This window comes from Tachypleus tridentatus, chromosome 6, assembly GCF_004210375.1.
Source record: "Tachypleus tridentatus isolate NWPU-2018 chromosome 6, ASM421037v1, whole genome shotgun sequence".
Lineage (NCBI taxonomy): Eukaryota > Metazoa > Arthropoda > Merostomata > Xiphosura > Limulidae > Tachypleus > Tachypleus tridentatus.
In genome coordinates this window covers 99,022,442-99,038,023 of record NC_134830.1, presented here as the reverse complement: position 1 = coordinate 99,038,023, position 15,582 = coordinate 99,022,442, and the positions used below count along the sequence as shown (strand labels likewise).

The following is a 15,582-nucleotide window of genomic DNA, read 5'->3' as shown; positions in this document are numbered from 1 at the left end:
GTAAAGCTCTCAATGTTCATTTCCTATCTGCAATGTTTTAAAGTTCCTGAATGTCTTAACTGTAGAGAAATTTACCTTGCACAGTGAACAGCATGTCTTTTCTTTTTGTTTATAATTACTCAATTATTTGAGATTAGTATCTTGAATATGACATTTCCAGTTTCTTTGCAAACAGTAAAAGGTACTGTCTAAGATTAGATCAAGATCCAATAAGAAACTACTATTTTTGAATAACTATCAAGTTCATACTTCCACATCTTTATTACCACCCTTTTCTTCACTGTTTTAATCCTCATCAATAATAGTTAATTCAAGGTTCTTATTGTGACATGCATCTTCTCTAGGAGTTGAAACCCAAGATCCTGTATACTAATGACACCCTTAAAATCCTGCAATTTATATCATAGAATCCCAAAAATGGATTAACGTATTTCTGGACAAGGAAGATGTAAATGATATGATTTTTTTTACCTTTCACAATGACAGTTGATTGAACACCATTAAAAGAATCTGATTCAAGAAACTGCATTGGTTAAACATTTTCATGCAATTTGGTTAAGTACTGTCATTGTGAAAGGTAAAAAAAAAATCAATGCAGTTTCTTGATTGAACACCATTAAAAGGATCTGATTCAAGCATTCATTAGGTAATATAACAGTTTAAAACAATGCTATTTGAACAAATGCTTAAAGTTTTATAAATATATTATGTCTATATTATTTTGAAACCATTTAAGGTAGCACTGACTCTTAAAACTGGCAATGTTAAATGTTGAGGAAACAATGTTAAACACTTCTTATAACTTTCAGATAGGCACAAAGCAAAATTATTATGCTGCAACCTCTGAAAATATGCTTTCAGTTATATGCATAATTAATACACCAGTGACAAGTAAATACATAAACTATTTCAAAATAATAAAAAACATTTATAAACTGATACATATGCTCTTTGTGAATATCCTCATAGCCTGACTTAAAAACTTTGCAAGTTTTTGCAATGCTAATGAGTTACTGGCAATTCATTTTAATTAGTGCCTTTGTTTGTGGTAATTAGACTCATAACAAGAAAGATGGTAGAGATTTTTGAATTTACACTTTTCCATAGCTTAAGATACCTTAATCACAATGAGTGTGCTAAATTTCATGCTTATATTGGCTTTAACAGCTATTTTCTCAAAATGCAGTTTTCACTGGGGTAACCAATTCATTACCCTAACTTCACCATTAAAGCCAATTTTACTATTTCACTTGATCTTTAAACATTTTTAAGTAATGCTGTTCTTAGTATTTTTTTTAATACAATCCCAGATGTTTATCCAAAAGCATGTTCACTGTTGACAGTCTTGGCATTCTTGTACACTTAATGGGGATAATTCTTTCAATATTAACATCTGAGTACCATCTTCAAGTCTAAAATAACAAAAGCTTACTACTTTTAACTTATAGCTTTCTCTCTGTTCTTTGTTAGAGCACTCTTTATCAACATCTTCTTGATAACTATCTTTTAATGGATAGTCTACCATGGTTACATCCTTGTTGCTTTAAAGTTACGAGAAACAGTATGCATAAGATTGTCTTATTGTTTTGTAGCATTCTACATTTTATTCTTTTTTGCTTTATATAGGAAGCAGCAGAGAAAAAAAATATCAATTTTTAGTCAGTAAATGAAACGTGTTCAATAATTGACAAAGCATTGAATAACTCCCACATGTATCAAAATTTGGTTTTCAAGTTAGTCTTCAGATTTACCACAATGCATTGGAGATGGTGTTGAAAACCAATCAAACATTCTTTATGTCAGATACTTCATATATATTACTCTCTATGTTAAGTCAGAAATTTAAGATTGAAATAAATAAATTATAATATTTCAAACATCATTTAGCTTATCAAGAATGTCCATTTTCCAATCTTTTTTTTCTCTCAACAAACAAAAAATTAATCACTCCATGATCCCTCAAATATTCATCAAGCATTGTATGTAACTCTAGCAAAGTTGCAGCATTTACTATTATAAGTGTAATTTTTTCTAAAGATTTACTATTCTTCTAGACATATAAAACTGTCTCATCTGGAGATAGGGATGATCTTTCCAAATCTTAAATGTGTAATCTCCTGCCCTACCACCCTCAGATACAAGAAATAAAATAAAATAAAAATGCATCAATTCACCTCATCAATTCCTTTGATAATTTTGAATAATTCAATTAGATCAACTCTGGTTGTTATTTTCTAGAAAGACCAAGAAATATCAATATTTCCTCACATGACAACTTATCCCTTTCCTGGAATAACACTTGTAATTCTCCTCTCAACCTTCTCCAAGAACTCAAAGTAATAGTAACTACAAAGATAAGAATTATTTTAAAATTTATACAATTTCAAAATATAATACAAAACAAACCTTATCTTGTATAAAAGCAACCAACAACGTTTCCGAGGACAAAATTTTCTTCAAGTACTTTGTTTCAAATTCATCTTGTCCAACTGAATTTAAAGCTGAAGCTGGAGGATGACCATCAAAGCTATCAGAAATTAGGAAACATGTTAATATATTCTCCAGGGCACTAAACTTGGCATTTCATTGAAAATTATAACTTCTATAGATACATTAAAAACATCTTAAATTTCATTTTTCTCACAGATTTATTTTAAATTCATTTTCAATAACAAAATATTCTGTTAGAATGAAAAATTTCAGTTTTACACTTACAACATGAAACATTCTCATTTAGACACAAACTATAAAATGAAACTTGTATTTTTGAAAAGAAGTCATGTATTCACTACAAGAACACAATTCCTGAGCAACTTAAGTTTCATACTTATGTAAGTTTATAAAACCTGTTGAAATAAACACTCAAAAAAGAATTTCAAACATAACTGGCATTGCAGATTTAATTAAAATTAACAAAACCTACTTTTCATAGCCAATGTAAGTGTTTTTTTTAAAACACATAATGCACACCATGGATAGCAAAATTTTCTGATATATTGTCAATTTCAGCAAAAGGTTAACTGTGAAATTTGAACACTGAAATAAGAGATTTTGCACTAAAATGGAACAGTAAAAAATTTTTAAGGGAGTTTTTATTTGTTTTAGACATAAATACTCAAAATTTTATAATCATTTGAAAGCTGCAATTTTAGATACACTTTCCAGAAAAGTGCATCCTTTTTCATCCATTTTCTTTTTGTTTCCTTGCTATTTTGCATTCTCCTTCTTTCTTTCATGAAAATAAATGCAAATAAATGACAATTCTTTTATGACTCAATTGTATTTCTGGATGACTTGTGTTGACCTTCAAACCAATACAGAATTCATAATGAAACATCTCCCTGAACTATTTCTTCAGCTGCTTGCCTTTCCTTCTTTTCCTCTTTGATTTGGCTGATGTTGCTTTATTTTTTCTCATCAAAGGACTCTACAATGAGATTTGCATCCTTTATCATCTCGTATCTTTCTTATAGAATACTAGTAGAATTCCAGCGTATTCAAGAAAACCTCAGATTTAGCCCTGTTACTTATAAGAAAACTAACAAAGTTTAGCCAATCATCTTTTTTTCTGGCTTAACTAGCCCTGTGGGACTGAGAATAAATTTGTATGTATATATGCATTGGATGTTAAAAATACAGAACATTTATTCTCTTTTACCTTAAAAAGGTGAATATTTCTCATTCTTATTTTAAACATTTTTCTGAGATGCATGCATTAATCACACATGATAAAAGGTGTGTATATATCAGGAAATGAAATGGCACTGAAAGGAGTAAAAACCTAGAATACTAGGATGATTTCTTCCTGTTAAAATAATTTAACCTTTTCTCAGTTAGTGAGGTTTTAATATCTTTTGCTCTCAGTGGAAATATTTAATCTAAATGCATGAAAATTAGTGTAAACTTAGTAAAACATTCATATAATTGGATTTACTTATTGATGTTTCTGTGAAATTTCTAATATTTTGATTAAGACACAATTTCTAATCAGAAAGTTAACATTTTCCTTCCCTTAAACTGTATTTTTAATAGATACCTGTCAATAAAAAGTACCTATTCCCTGCATATCTGCTTTTAATAATTTGTGCATATTTATAGCCTTGAACTATCTTCCACCTAAGATGCATGTTATGTGCTAATACATAATGTAATCATCAAGCATCAATAGGAGAGTGACACATCCTTCATGTACAGTAAATTTACATAAACATTTGCACTCAAAATTGACTTTATTCTCGGATGAGACAAGAATAATGTGCATCAGTAATGGTTGGAGAGGTAGTAAGGTGTGCAAAGAGGTACATATTCATTGGAAATGTATTTTAGGATAAGGATATTCTTAACTTTTGAAACAATATACTTATCTCTCTGCACACAGCAGCTAAAATCTAGTAATGATGTGGTGAAAGGGCTGGTGCAATTGCAAGAACCTAAATGAGCTTCCTTGGAGAACTCAACTGAAAGAGAAAGTTCATGGAGTGTAACACTGTAGAGTGGATGCTTACTAAAGAGTAGTAACACTCAAAGGAGACTGTATCCATCTAATACAGAATGTATTCTTTAGCTGGTTGGAAGTAAAAAAGTAAAAAAGCAAAATGAGTTAATGTGTTGCAGTAATAGGTAGAAAGAGGCATAGTCAAGTGAGCATTTATACACAACAGATTAGTTGAATGCAAGATGTAGTGTGGTATTGGCAATGGTCAGATCATGTGACTTGGTATGTGCTCTTTTGTACATTTTGCTCAGGTAATACTTTACCATCTTTACAGGAAAAAAAAAGGTGATTAGGGTAAATATGATCATACAGGGCTGAGATCAATGAAAGAGATATAGGAAGAAAGGTACAATCTCCTTCCAAAGCTGTCCACGATTTAAGAAGTAATGAACATTCAAAGGAATAAAATCAAGGAAGTTCTCTCAAAGTATGGGAGATATCCAATGCACAAAGATCAGACATGCAATGACCAGAAGCAAGAGGGAGAAAGAGAGAGGGGATTTAAGAGAAATGGTATGAGAAGCAACTGACCAAAGAACCAAACAGGGTTTGGGTAACAATGTGAAAGTTCCAATTAAGGTTTCAGTCAAGTGAAGGAACTGAATCAGGGGGAAAGAAGGACCAGAATAAAGCAGAAAGAATAAGAGAAGGAATCATAACAAAAATGGTGAGGTAGTCATAAAGGCTGCCTAATAGTCTAAAATGGTAGAAACCAACATTCTTTTATCAAATAACCAGGTACATATATCCAAAAGGTGGGAAACAGTAGAATAGCTTAGTAACAAAGAGTGGTGTATAGACAAGCAGCAAAAACATGCCACTTTCAATGATAGCTAAAGAGAGTAGAAAAGTGGTTGGTTGACTGGTTGATTTAGTGTTCTTTGGCATAAAGCAGCTAGGCTATCTGCACCAAACATCCTGTATAAAGTTAAAAGTAAATTTGTAAAATTCATAAAAGGAAATTAAGGTGAAACAAAACAAAGTTTAAAAAAAACAACACATAAATAGCACAAAACCAATGTTTACATCTAGTCTACAATGTTAAGAGAAAAACTACAGTAATTCAAGTTATAAAGGACTTTCCTGTAGCATAACTATAATTATTATAACTCTCCAGGAAGACCAACAGGTAAGTACAAAATCTGTCAGTCACCTGAAGTTAGCCTTTCCAGGCCTGGTTCTGAGTTATTTGACGTTATGGCCATTTTCAAAAAGAAAAGTAATAAAAGTTTTAAAAGACTTGCAGCAAAATTGTAATAATAACTAGCCAGGATGACTAATGGGTAGTTCAAACAGCAAGGTTAGTCATCTGAATTGGGCTTACCAGTCCTGGTTTCATATTATTTAATGTTAGGGCCAGTTTCTAATTTCAAATTGAAGTAGATGAACTGTGATTTTTAAAAGGGAGCCACATTAAAAAGGTGTAATGTATAGGTTAAAAAACTTAAATAGCATTGGTGTCACCATCACCAACAACATTGTCTAACGTTATGGACAAACCTTGTGACAGAACATGCTTAAAATGATGCCGTCGTTGTGAATCATAATAAGAAGAAAGTAGAATGTGGCTTATTGTGATCTGAGTGATACAAAAACTACACATTAGTGCATCAGTTCCAGATAAAAGAAAACGATGAGTTAAAAACTGCGAACAGTGTGTAGTCTAGTTAGAACAACTTTCTCTTTCTGATCCTTATGGAAGCAAGACATCCAAAGTCCAATATGGGGTTTTATTTGCTCTCTCCAAGTCGACTGCCAGCTGGCACAAATCTGAGCCTTGAATACAGAACAATAGTCCATGTATGGAACAGGCACAGCAGTGATAGTGCCAGAGCAGATAGACTTAGCTGCGGTGTCAGCAAGCTTGTTCCCTTGAATACCAATGTGGCCAGGTATCCAGAAAAACTGGATAGAAATAGATGTTAAAGAGAAATGGGCCAGTTGTATTTTGAATATTGGCAAGAACAGTGTGTGAACCAACTTGAAATTATTCCATGGCCTGTAGAGAACTAGGCGAGTCAGTATTAATCATGCAGTTTGAATACTGCTTAGCTTCAATGTGATGCAGGGCAAGAGAAATGGCATACAGTTCAGCAGTGAACACAGAAGCTGTTGAGGGGATTCTGCGTGCAACCACTGCACCACAACAAACCTTGGATTTTGAACCATCCTTCCATTCATATTTATACAGATGGTTCAAGATCCAGTGACTGTGTGGGCTCTGCCATGGTTCAGTAAAGATAGCTGCAAACAGTGAAGGTGCAAAGAAAGTTTATGAGATTCAACGTACAAGCTTTGAACTGGAGAGGTGCGGAAAGCTCCAGTGCAGAGTCAAAGTCCTTGGTGATGAATGGGGTCTAGCATCTTTAAGGCCGAGGGTCTGGCAGAGCCATAGACCATTGAACCATAGTCGAGTTTTGATCGAATAAGAGCACAATATACCTTTAACATAGAACATCGATCTGCTCCCCAACTGGTAGTAGAGAGGACACGGAGGATGTTCAGTGCTCTTGTGCATTTGACCCGTAGCTGCTTTAAGTGTGGTATAAAGGTCAGCTTACGGCCAAAGATAAGCCCCAAGAACTTGGCCTCAGGGACCACTGGCAGCAAAACTTCACCGATATGAAGTTCAGGATCAGGGTGAATACCCCATTGGCAGCAAAAGTGCATGCAAACGATTTTAGAGAGAGAAAAATTAAAGCCATTCGCCGTAGTCCACTTCAGTACACAATTGAGGGAAGTTTGCAGTTGTCACTCAATATATCTCATGTTTGACGAACGACACGAGATGTGAAAGTCGTTGACATAGAGCCCATTTGCAACAGTGAGAGGGAGTTGTTCAGTGATGGCATTTATCTTTATAATGAAAAGTGTCACACTCACAACACAGCCCTGAGGGACCCCAAGTTCCTGTACAAAAGAACGGGAAAATGCCAAAGCCACATGAACTTTGAATCTCCTGTCCATTAAAAATTTTTTAATAAACATGGGTAAATGGCAACGTAATCCATATATATATATATGGAGGTCTTGCAAAATGCCATACCTCCATGTTGTGTCATAAGCCTTCCCAATGTCAAAGAATATTGATACAAGATGTTGGCATTTGAGAAAGGCTTCTCTGATTGATGTTTCAAGTCGAATTAGGTGGTCTGTGGTGGAGTGCTGTCTTCGGAACCCACACTGGGTGGGCGAGAGGAAGTTGTTTGATTCGAGGAACCAAACAAGATGAGCATTATCCATCCTCTCTAAGGTCTTACAGAGACAGCTCGTCAAAGTAATTGTATGGTAGTTTGAAGGAAGGTGAACGCTCTGCCTGAGTCTTAATGGCCAAGAAGGTGGAGGAACAAGCAGGAGTGCTAGATACCTGGCAAAAGCTTTCACATAGAGTATTGACAATGCTCCAGACATCAGCTACCTCTTAGCCAGAGAGTAGGATCGAGAGGGGGACAGAATTGTAGTGCCCACTGACCTTTCAAATCCTGTCCCATATGACCTTGGAACTGGTGGTAGAAGATATGCTAGTTTTGAACTTAATTCAAGATTCCTTCTGGCTTTGACGTCTTTCCCACCTAGCATGTGCACGGGCCCGTTGGAAAGTGATACGGTTTGAAAGTGTGGGATATCTACAGAAAGTATCCCAGGCCCGTTTTTGAGCTTTCTGTGCCAAGTGGCAAGCAGTATTCCACCACAGACAAGGATATCGTGTAAAACATGTCGAAGTTTTAGGAATACACTGAGCAGCTGCTTGTATAATACAGTCAGTTACCACTGCCACACAGTCATCTATAGGTGGCTGATTCATGATGGCAGGATCAAGTTCTGCAAAAGAAGTGAAAGACGACCAGTCTGCCTGATGCAGCTTCCACCGGGGCACGAGGTTAGGGTGGCATCCACCACAGCCAGTCTCTCTCACAAGTATAGAAAAATGATCACTGCCTAGTGGATTATTGTCAGCCCTCCATGAAAAATGGGAGAATAATGATGGGGAGCAAACCGAGAGATCAATAGCAGTAAAGGACTGACTAGGTGCATGAAAATAAGTGGAAGAACCAGTATTGAAAGGAGAAAGGTTGTGATAAGAGAGCATATGCTCTACAGAGCGACCTCTCCTGTCAATAACAGCACTTCCCCAGAAGGGATGATGCCCATTAAAGTCCCCCAGGATTAAAAAGGGAAACAGCAACTGTTCAATGACAGCATCAAGGTCTGATTGATCATATCTCTCTCCAGGGGACAGGTAGAAAGAACAAACAGTGATGGTATGACCCAAGGAAACACAGATGGCTATGGCCTCCAAGGGTGTGTTGAGTGACAGACAGGGTGGGCACATGCTGATCAAACAATAGTGCCACCCCTCCATGTACTTGTCCATCACACAGCCTGTCATTTCTGTACAGAGAAAACTGCCGAATGATGACTGTGTCAGCAGGTTTTAGAAATGTTTCTTGTAAAGGAAAGACACACAGGTTGGTAGGAAGCAATCAGTGTATTGATATAATCCAGATTAGAATGTAAACCTCAGACATTTCCATTGTATCAAGTTGGCCATTTTTCCAGGCAAAGTGGTTGGAGAACCCTTCTGTTTATGACCATGTCTTTTTTCCTCACTGTCCTTATTCAGAGGAGGTCTATCAACCTCCATGGATCCTGCCCTGAGTCGATTGGGCAGGTATTTGTTGGAAGGGAATTCCAGTGACTGAGGATATGAACGAATGACTATTTTGCATCTTGGGGTGGGAGAAAAAGATGTATCAGAAGAAATGCCTGTATTGGAAACCAAAGGATGTGGATCTTGAGGTTTGTTGGAATGTATGGGAGGAACAGAGATGGGTGTAGAAGTTGATTCATCAACCTTTTTAACCATGGAGGTCAAAAGGCTTTTCATTTGTTTTGAAAACAATTCTCTTGGAGGCACAAAAAATCTGTCTGCACTCCCACTGTAGTCGTGGAACGAAGTGCAGCAGAATATGTCCGAAATGGAGTGGTGGACTGCAATTTCTGAGCCTCAGGATAACTAATAATATTTGCGGCTGTACCCTGCAAATTAGATAACCTGCCTTGATGGTGGCAGGTGCACGTGATGATGTAAATGTCAAAATGAGGATATTTGTTGGCAGTGTAACTCCATCTTTGCGAGTAGAGATGTGCCTCATTGCAGAAACTCCTTGAGTGGAGAGACCTGCGAGAATCTCTGACTCGGGGATGTTCTTCAAAACTCTCTCAACAATGACTCCTCATGATAAATTCATGGTAGCATGAGGGATTACCTCAATAGGTATATCCCCAATTGCCTTTGAATTCAAGAGGAGTTAACTGTGTTGTGATGTAGATGTTTCAACCAATATGTCTCCAGATCGAAGCTTCTTTACTGACTCTGGAGAGCCAGCAAGTCCCTTTGGTCCCTTCTGAATAAAAAATGGGGACATTTGCCCTAAAGGTTTTTCTGAAAGAGAATGCAATATAAGAAAATGAGGTACGTGTGTTACAGATGTTGAAGATTGCTGCTCAGAGTCTTCAAGACATGGTCGTTTACCTATTGACTATTTTTTCACTATTGTATTTATACTTTTTGTATGAGGATCCATATGAAAAAAGGAAAATTTCGGTACCGACTGACCCCACCCACCATAGAGCCCTACAAGGGGATGCACTACAATGTCATCCAAAGACATTGCAGCAATGCCAGGGTCTCGTGAGCACCGTACCCAAACACCAGCATCAGACACAATGTCTACAACACCTGTTAAGAACTTCCAACACTGATATTTGGTTGACTCTAGCCCAAGTGGAACAGCCGATGGACCCCTCAACCACCAGGATCCTCTCCTCCCCTTCATGAGTCGCTACACACGGCAAACACATGGGTGGATGTTTAGATCCCAGAGGAGGTAAACTAAAGGAACAGAACCTTCCCTGGGAGGTCCCCTCACCACGTACAGGAATCCACACTGAGGGGGATATGAAACAAGGAAGGTACAAAAGAATCCATTTCATGATGAACTATGGTTGTAAAGTCTTCCAGTCACTAAGATTCTAGTGCCAAGAGACAGGGTAAGGACAGTATTAGCAACAACACCAGAACCTCAGTTGGGGATAATTGTCACCATAACTTAACAATTCATATCTTTTGTAGCAATTCTGTAGATCAGAATTCTTTTCTGGTTATTTAGGGGTGACGTAGTTTTAAATCAAAGTCAAAACAAACTAAATGGAAAGTAAAAAAGTTAACACTATATAAATCAGTACAAATCTCACAAAATTAATTAAACTTACACTTAAAAGAACCATGTCCATTCCAGATAGCACATAGGATAATAATGAAGTTTATTTTGAGTGAAAGTGCTTACAAGGATCTACTAGTGCAGGGCTATTGTTGCATGATAATTTCATTATGCATTAGTATAGTTCCAGTTATATCTCAAGTGGAGGATAGCTCAAAGCTAGTGGCATGTGCAAAATTTCAAAGGCAGACACACAAGGAATAACTACTGTGTACATAAAAGTGTATAACTTGGAAGTTCCAATTTAGACACTCAAATCTAACTTGATTTATATTAATTTACCTACTCATTTTGATACTTTATATTCTAACCGAGACAGTCACCACATCTGTCTATAAAACATGAAAAAATCGGGCAAAATTTTACACCAGTATTACTATTACCATTGCCAGGCTAGGTGACAATATTTTATTAGCAATATTCTTAGTTGAAATTTAATAACTATAACCTCTTTTCCATACAAAAATACAATATATATATTATAATATCTAAATATAGTAAACCGAACAATAGTATTGAATAAATAAAGATTTTAATCATTTTTGTCAAAGAAAATTTTCATAGCTTTCAAACAGATAAAATTTAATACAAAAACATTTTCATAAATTAAAAAAATATATAAAGATACTATAAACAATTTGTGACTCTTTGTTCTCAAGCCTTCTAAACCTTCCATTGGATTCTATTGTTCACCTTTAAGGAGCTCTATCTTCTTACCTTCCTATAAAATAATTTATTACTAACACCACTTTATTTACTCTACCATGTCATTAATAGTTTATAATCTGCTCTATTCAACAGTATTTAAACTTTCCTCTAGCTATTTTCAACACTGCAATGAGTTAGTGAATGTTCAGACCACAAAACATTATAAAAGGATAGAAATAAAGGGCTGTGATAAATTTCAAATGGAAAAGAAAAATCAAGAAAACAAGACATGGCTAACTATACTTTACAGAGATGATAGTTTCTTAGCAAATTCGGATCTGTGCTTTGAAATAGGTAGAACAGTTCTTAAAGAAATGTAATTTATTTTTTGGTGAGCTTTCTCAAAGTTATGCAGAAGTGTAAGTTGAATTTATTTTTAAAGATTTTTTTGTGTAAAGTACATTAGATAAATGTTACAAGAAGACAAAATGTCCATTATAAAATACCTCTGAGTTAAAAATTGTTGAAATAGAATTAGCATTATTAATTTTAGTAAAATTAATAAATTTAATAGGCAAGTATTAAATTTAATACTTCAATGGTGCTCATCTGTTGTGACATGGTTAAACTTTTAAGAAAGGCTTAAAGTTTTGGACTTGTTTTTCTACAGTAAAGAAATAAAAGTCCCGATTGAAATTTTTAAATTTGTAAGAGATATTCTCTTGCAAGTGAGTTGACTGTTGAAACAAACATGAAAATATGAATTTTAATAGTAAAGGTAATGAGTTTAAGCTTTGGAAGTCTAGATATTGACTTGCTGTTCAACAAAATTTATGCCACAGTTAAATTTTGTGAAATATATTATGACAATATGTTAGTTTGAAATATTATTAATGGGTTTTGGGTTGGGTATACAAAAATGCTATATTTAAATTGAACTAACCTGGCAATATTATAAATGGTGAAGGAACTAAAATAGACTTTTAAGATACTCTATTATTCTTTAAATGAAAAAAACAACCTATTCATAACCATTTGCTGTCTATTAAAAAATCTTATTTTCTGTTTGACTCTTAACTTTTCTACCATCTCCATAAACATCCTAGTTGTAAATAATCTCTTGTGAATAAAAGCAATAAATTACTTAGTGTTAAAATACACAAAATCAACTGGGATATCCTCAACAAAAAGCTGCATAAGGCAAAAAAAACGAAAAAGGATCCAACAAACCACTAAAACAACTTAAGCATGTCCAATATTATTAGAAACAGCAAACTCTTCAAAAGCTTTTCCAAGTAGGTTCTGATAAAAGATGCAAATATCCTGCACACAGATGTTGGTTAAAGTGCACAACACAACATTTTACAAGCTGCCATTCAGCATGAAATTATGTATTTGATGTCAAAGATTTTACCTATTCATTTTACTCTACATTACTGACTTAGTTCATGGTACAGGAAAGCAAATATCAAATATAATACATGGTAATACTTAAAATAGCTATAGATATGCACTAAAGAGACTTTAGAGGTTATATAACTAAAATGTGCAAATTATACAATGAAAAAGTAGTTATTCTTAACATGAACATCACCTTGGGCTCTGATTTGTAAATTCACAGGCATATCTTGAGTACAAATTTTTTAACACATCTGATTTCATGTGTATAACAGATTTGTACATTTTACGAAAAGCATACCACAGTATTCCTTATCCAACACACAGCAATCCATTGGACTACACTTCCGCACATTACGTTAACAGGAGTCAAATCAGTAATATTAGTATTAATAATAACCCTGTAGTTTATCACTTCCTCTTTTTGGCTTTATTTAAAAACAGAGCACATTTACAATCTTCCATTTATCAAAAATTTCTCCACTTGAGGAAACATAAAAATTAAGAAATTGTTACTGATAATAAGCCTTTGCAGAGCTTCTTGAGGGATTTACTTTTTGGGTAAATGTTATCTCAGCTAGTAATTTTATTCACTAAAAATATTTAAAGTTTTATTAAAATTTTAATGCATGTTGTAGGTAAATCAATGTTTTAAATGGATGGCATAAATGAAAGTAACTAATGTAACACCATGATTACCAAATACAAATATCTAAAGAAAACAATATAAACAGTTTTAGCATACACCCAAACTAATTCATCAACTTGTAATTAGTTTCAGAACGTCCTGAGGCTGAAGTGATTACTTTCCTTTTAAATTTACTAATAGTATATTACTATTTTTTTCTGTATATTACGAAGCACAATCTTACTTCGAAGATAGCTAGCACTAGCAGTAATGAACTGTGACGACTAAAAACAGTGAAGTGTACTATTTACTAATTGAAAGCTTTGCAATCTGCTTCGTTTTCGATAGTCTCTGAATCATTCAAATACACTTTACTTGACTTTACTGTTTAGTTACACTGCAAAATGATTATATTGAATAACACGTCTTATGGGAACAGTCAAAGATAAATTTAATCAGCTATCATCTACTTAAACAGACCTTTCATCTCCCCATATTAATACCGGAACTTCTAATGAGGAGACACGAAAAATAAACGAACAAATTATAACAGCAATGAAAATAAATCCTTCTCCAGCCATTTTCAATTCTCATGTGACATTAGGAAATGTTTTCATTGCCATCTGGAGCCTAACATGTTAACTAATTTAGATCGCACACTTTATTTAGAGTACGGACGAGAACACGACAGGCTAATATAGCATATTCTCTATACAGGAATATGAGAAAGATTAAAACAATATGTTGAAAAAAATATTGCACTTAAAAATATTAGAAGAAAAACTGTCTCTGCGTTACTTAAAACTGCATAATTTGAACATAGTTTTGATATTTAAAACTTTAGACTTCATTAAGTTGGGATTACTGTCAAACAGGAAGATATAAACAATAAATTTGGAGACAATATTTAGTTGAGAGGGAAACTCAAGGAATAATTGAAAGGAGTTTTGTTAAGAGTTACAATATCTGCAAGAGCGTGTTGACAAAGCTCCATGATTCTATACTTTTGTAGCTTAAACTGCCCTGGACTTTAACATGTAATAGCTAGTCCATTATGGCTTCTCTATGTAGATCCTGATAAACAGCGTGAGTTGATTTTTACAGTCTTGACTTGACAGCTAAGACTGGATTTCCTCATCTGCGATGATTATTTTATCAACTAAGAAGTCACTGAGCACATAAATGTTTTGTGTGGATCTATTGTAAACAAACTTTCGCATACTCTACAAGACTGAGTGCTGACTGACTGAAACTGGTTCACGGTTGAAGTTTAGTTGAAGGCAAGTTGATGGAGAGGGCTAGTTGAGTGATACTTCTGAAGTTAGTTTCCAGTTGTTAATATTGTGTTTAATGGCTTTAAAAGGTACTGTGTTTTCTCTGGTTTTACGTAGTGAATGAAATATTTCAATAAAATAATTTTCTAAATATTGTGTGTTTGTGTGTTTTTCGTATAGCAAAGCCACAAAGGGCTATCTGCTCAGCCCACCGAGGGGAATCGAACCCCTGATTGTAGCGTTGTAAATCCGGAGACATACCGCTGTACTAGCGGGGAGCTTCTAAATATTACGTTGAGAAAACAAAATACCATATGCTAGGTAGGAAGTTATTTATTCTGAAATAGTTTCAAGTTTTATTTAGAAAAATCACGTATTTTATGATGCGAAACAGTTTTGTAACATTACCGATTACAGACAAGTGGAAAGAAAAAGGGGTTACGGTCGTATTCAAATAATTTTATGTACACTGAAGATTGCAGTGAGTTGGGTTATGGTAGGAATTACTATTACTAGGCCAAAAATGATTTGCCACCCATTAAAATAATTTTCATCCCAAACGGTATTGCATTTTACTGGTATAATCCATAAGGAGTAAAAAAGCAAATATTTATTTTGCTCTTTTAGTTAGAGGAACAGCCTAGTATCTTCTTAGCAGGTCACATTTTGTGGTATATCTGGCTTTTACAGCTTTATCACTACAGTCCTCCAATCTTGAAATGGAATGGGTATTTGTCTTTTCCAAAGCATTTACTTTGCAAAAGTATGTAACCAAATCGTCAAATAATTGTCAGTAGATCAGATAATTCGCGTAAAAGCTTTACATGATGGACTCTTCAACAAACTGCTACACAC

General features: G+C 34.6%; 1 protein-coding gene across 1 annotated transcript in view; it reads right to left on the bottom strand.

The window, feature by feature from the left end:
* LOC143253164 (V-type proton ATPase subunit S1-like) overlaps positions 1-14,088 on the bottom strand; it is a 42,616-nt gene extending 28,528 nt beyond the window's left edge. The window contains exons 1-2 of the mRNA XM_076506534.1: positions 13,934-14,088; positions 2,407-2,527 (exon numbers count right to left, since the gene is read on the bottom strand). Of these exons, the coding sequence (XP_076362649.1) occupies positions 2,407-2,527; positions 13,934-14,034 (222 nt within the window). The 5' untranslated portion in view covers positions 14,035-14,088. The remainder of the gene's footprint in view (positions 1-2,406; positions 2,528-13,933) is intronic.
* Between the last annotated feature and the right edge of the window lie 1,494 nt (positions 14,089-15,582).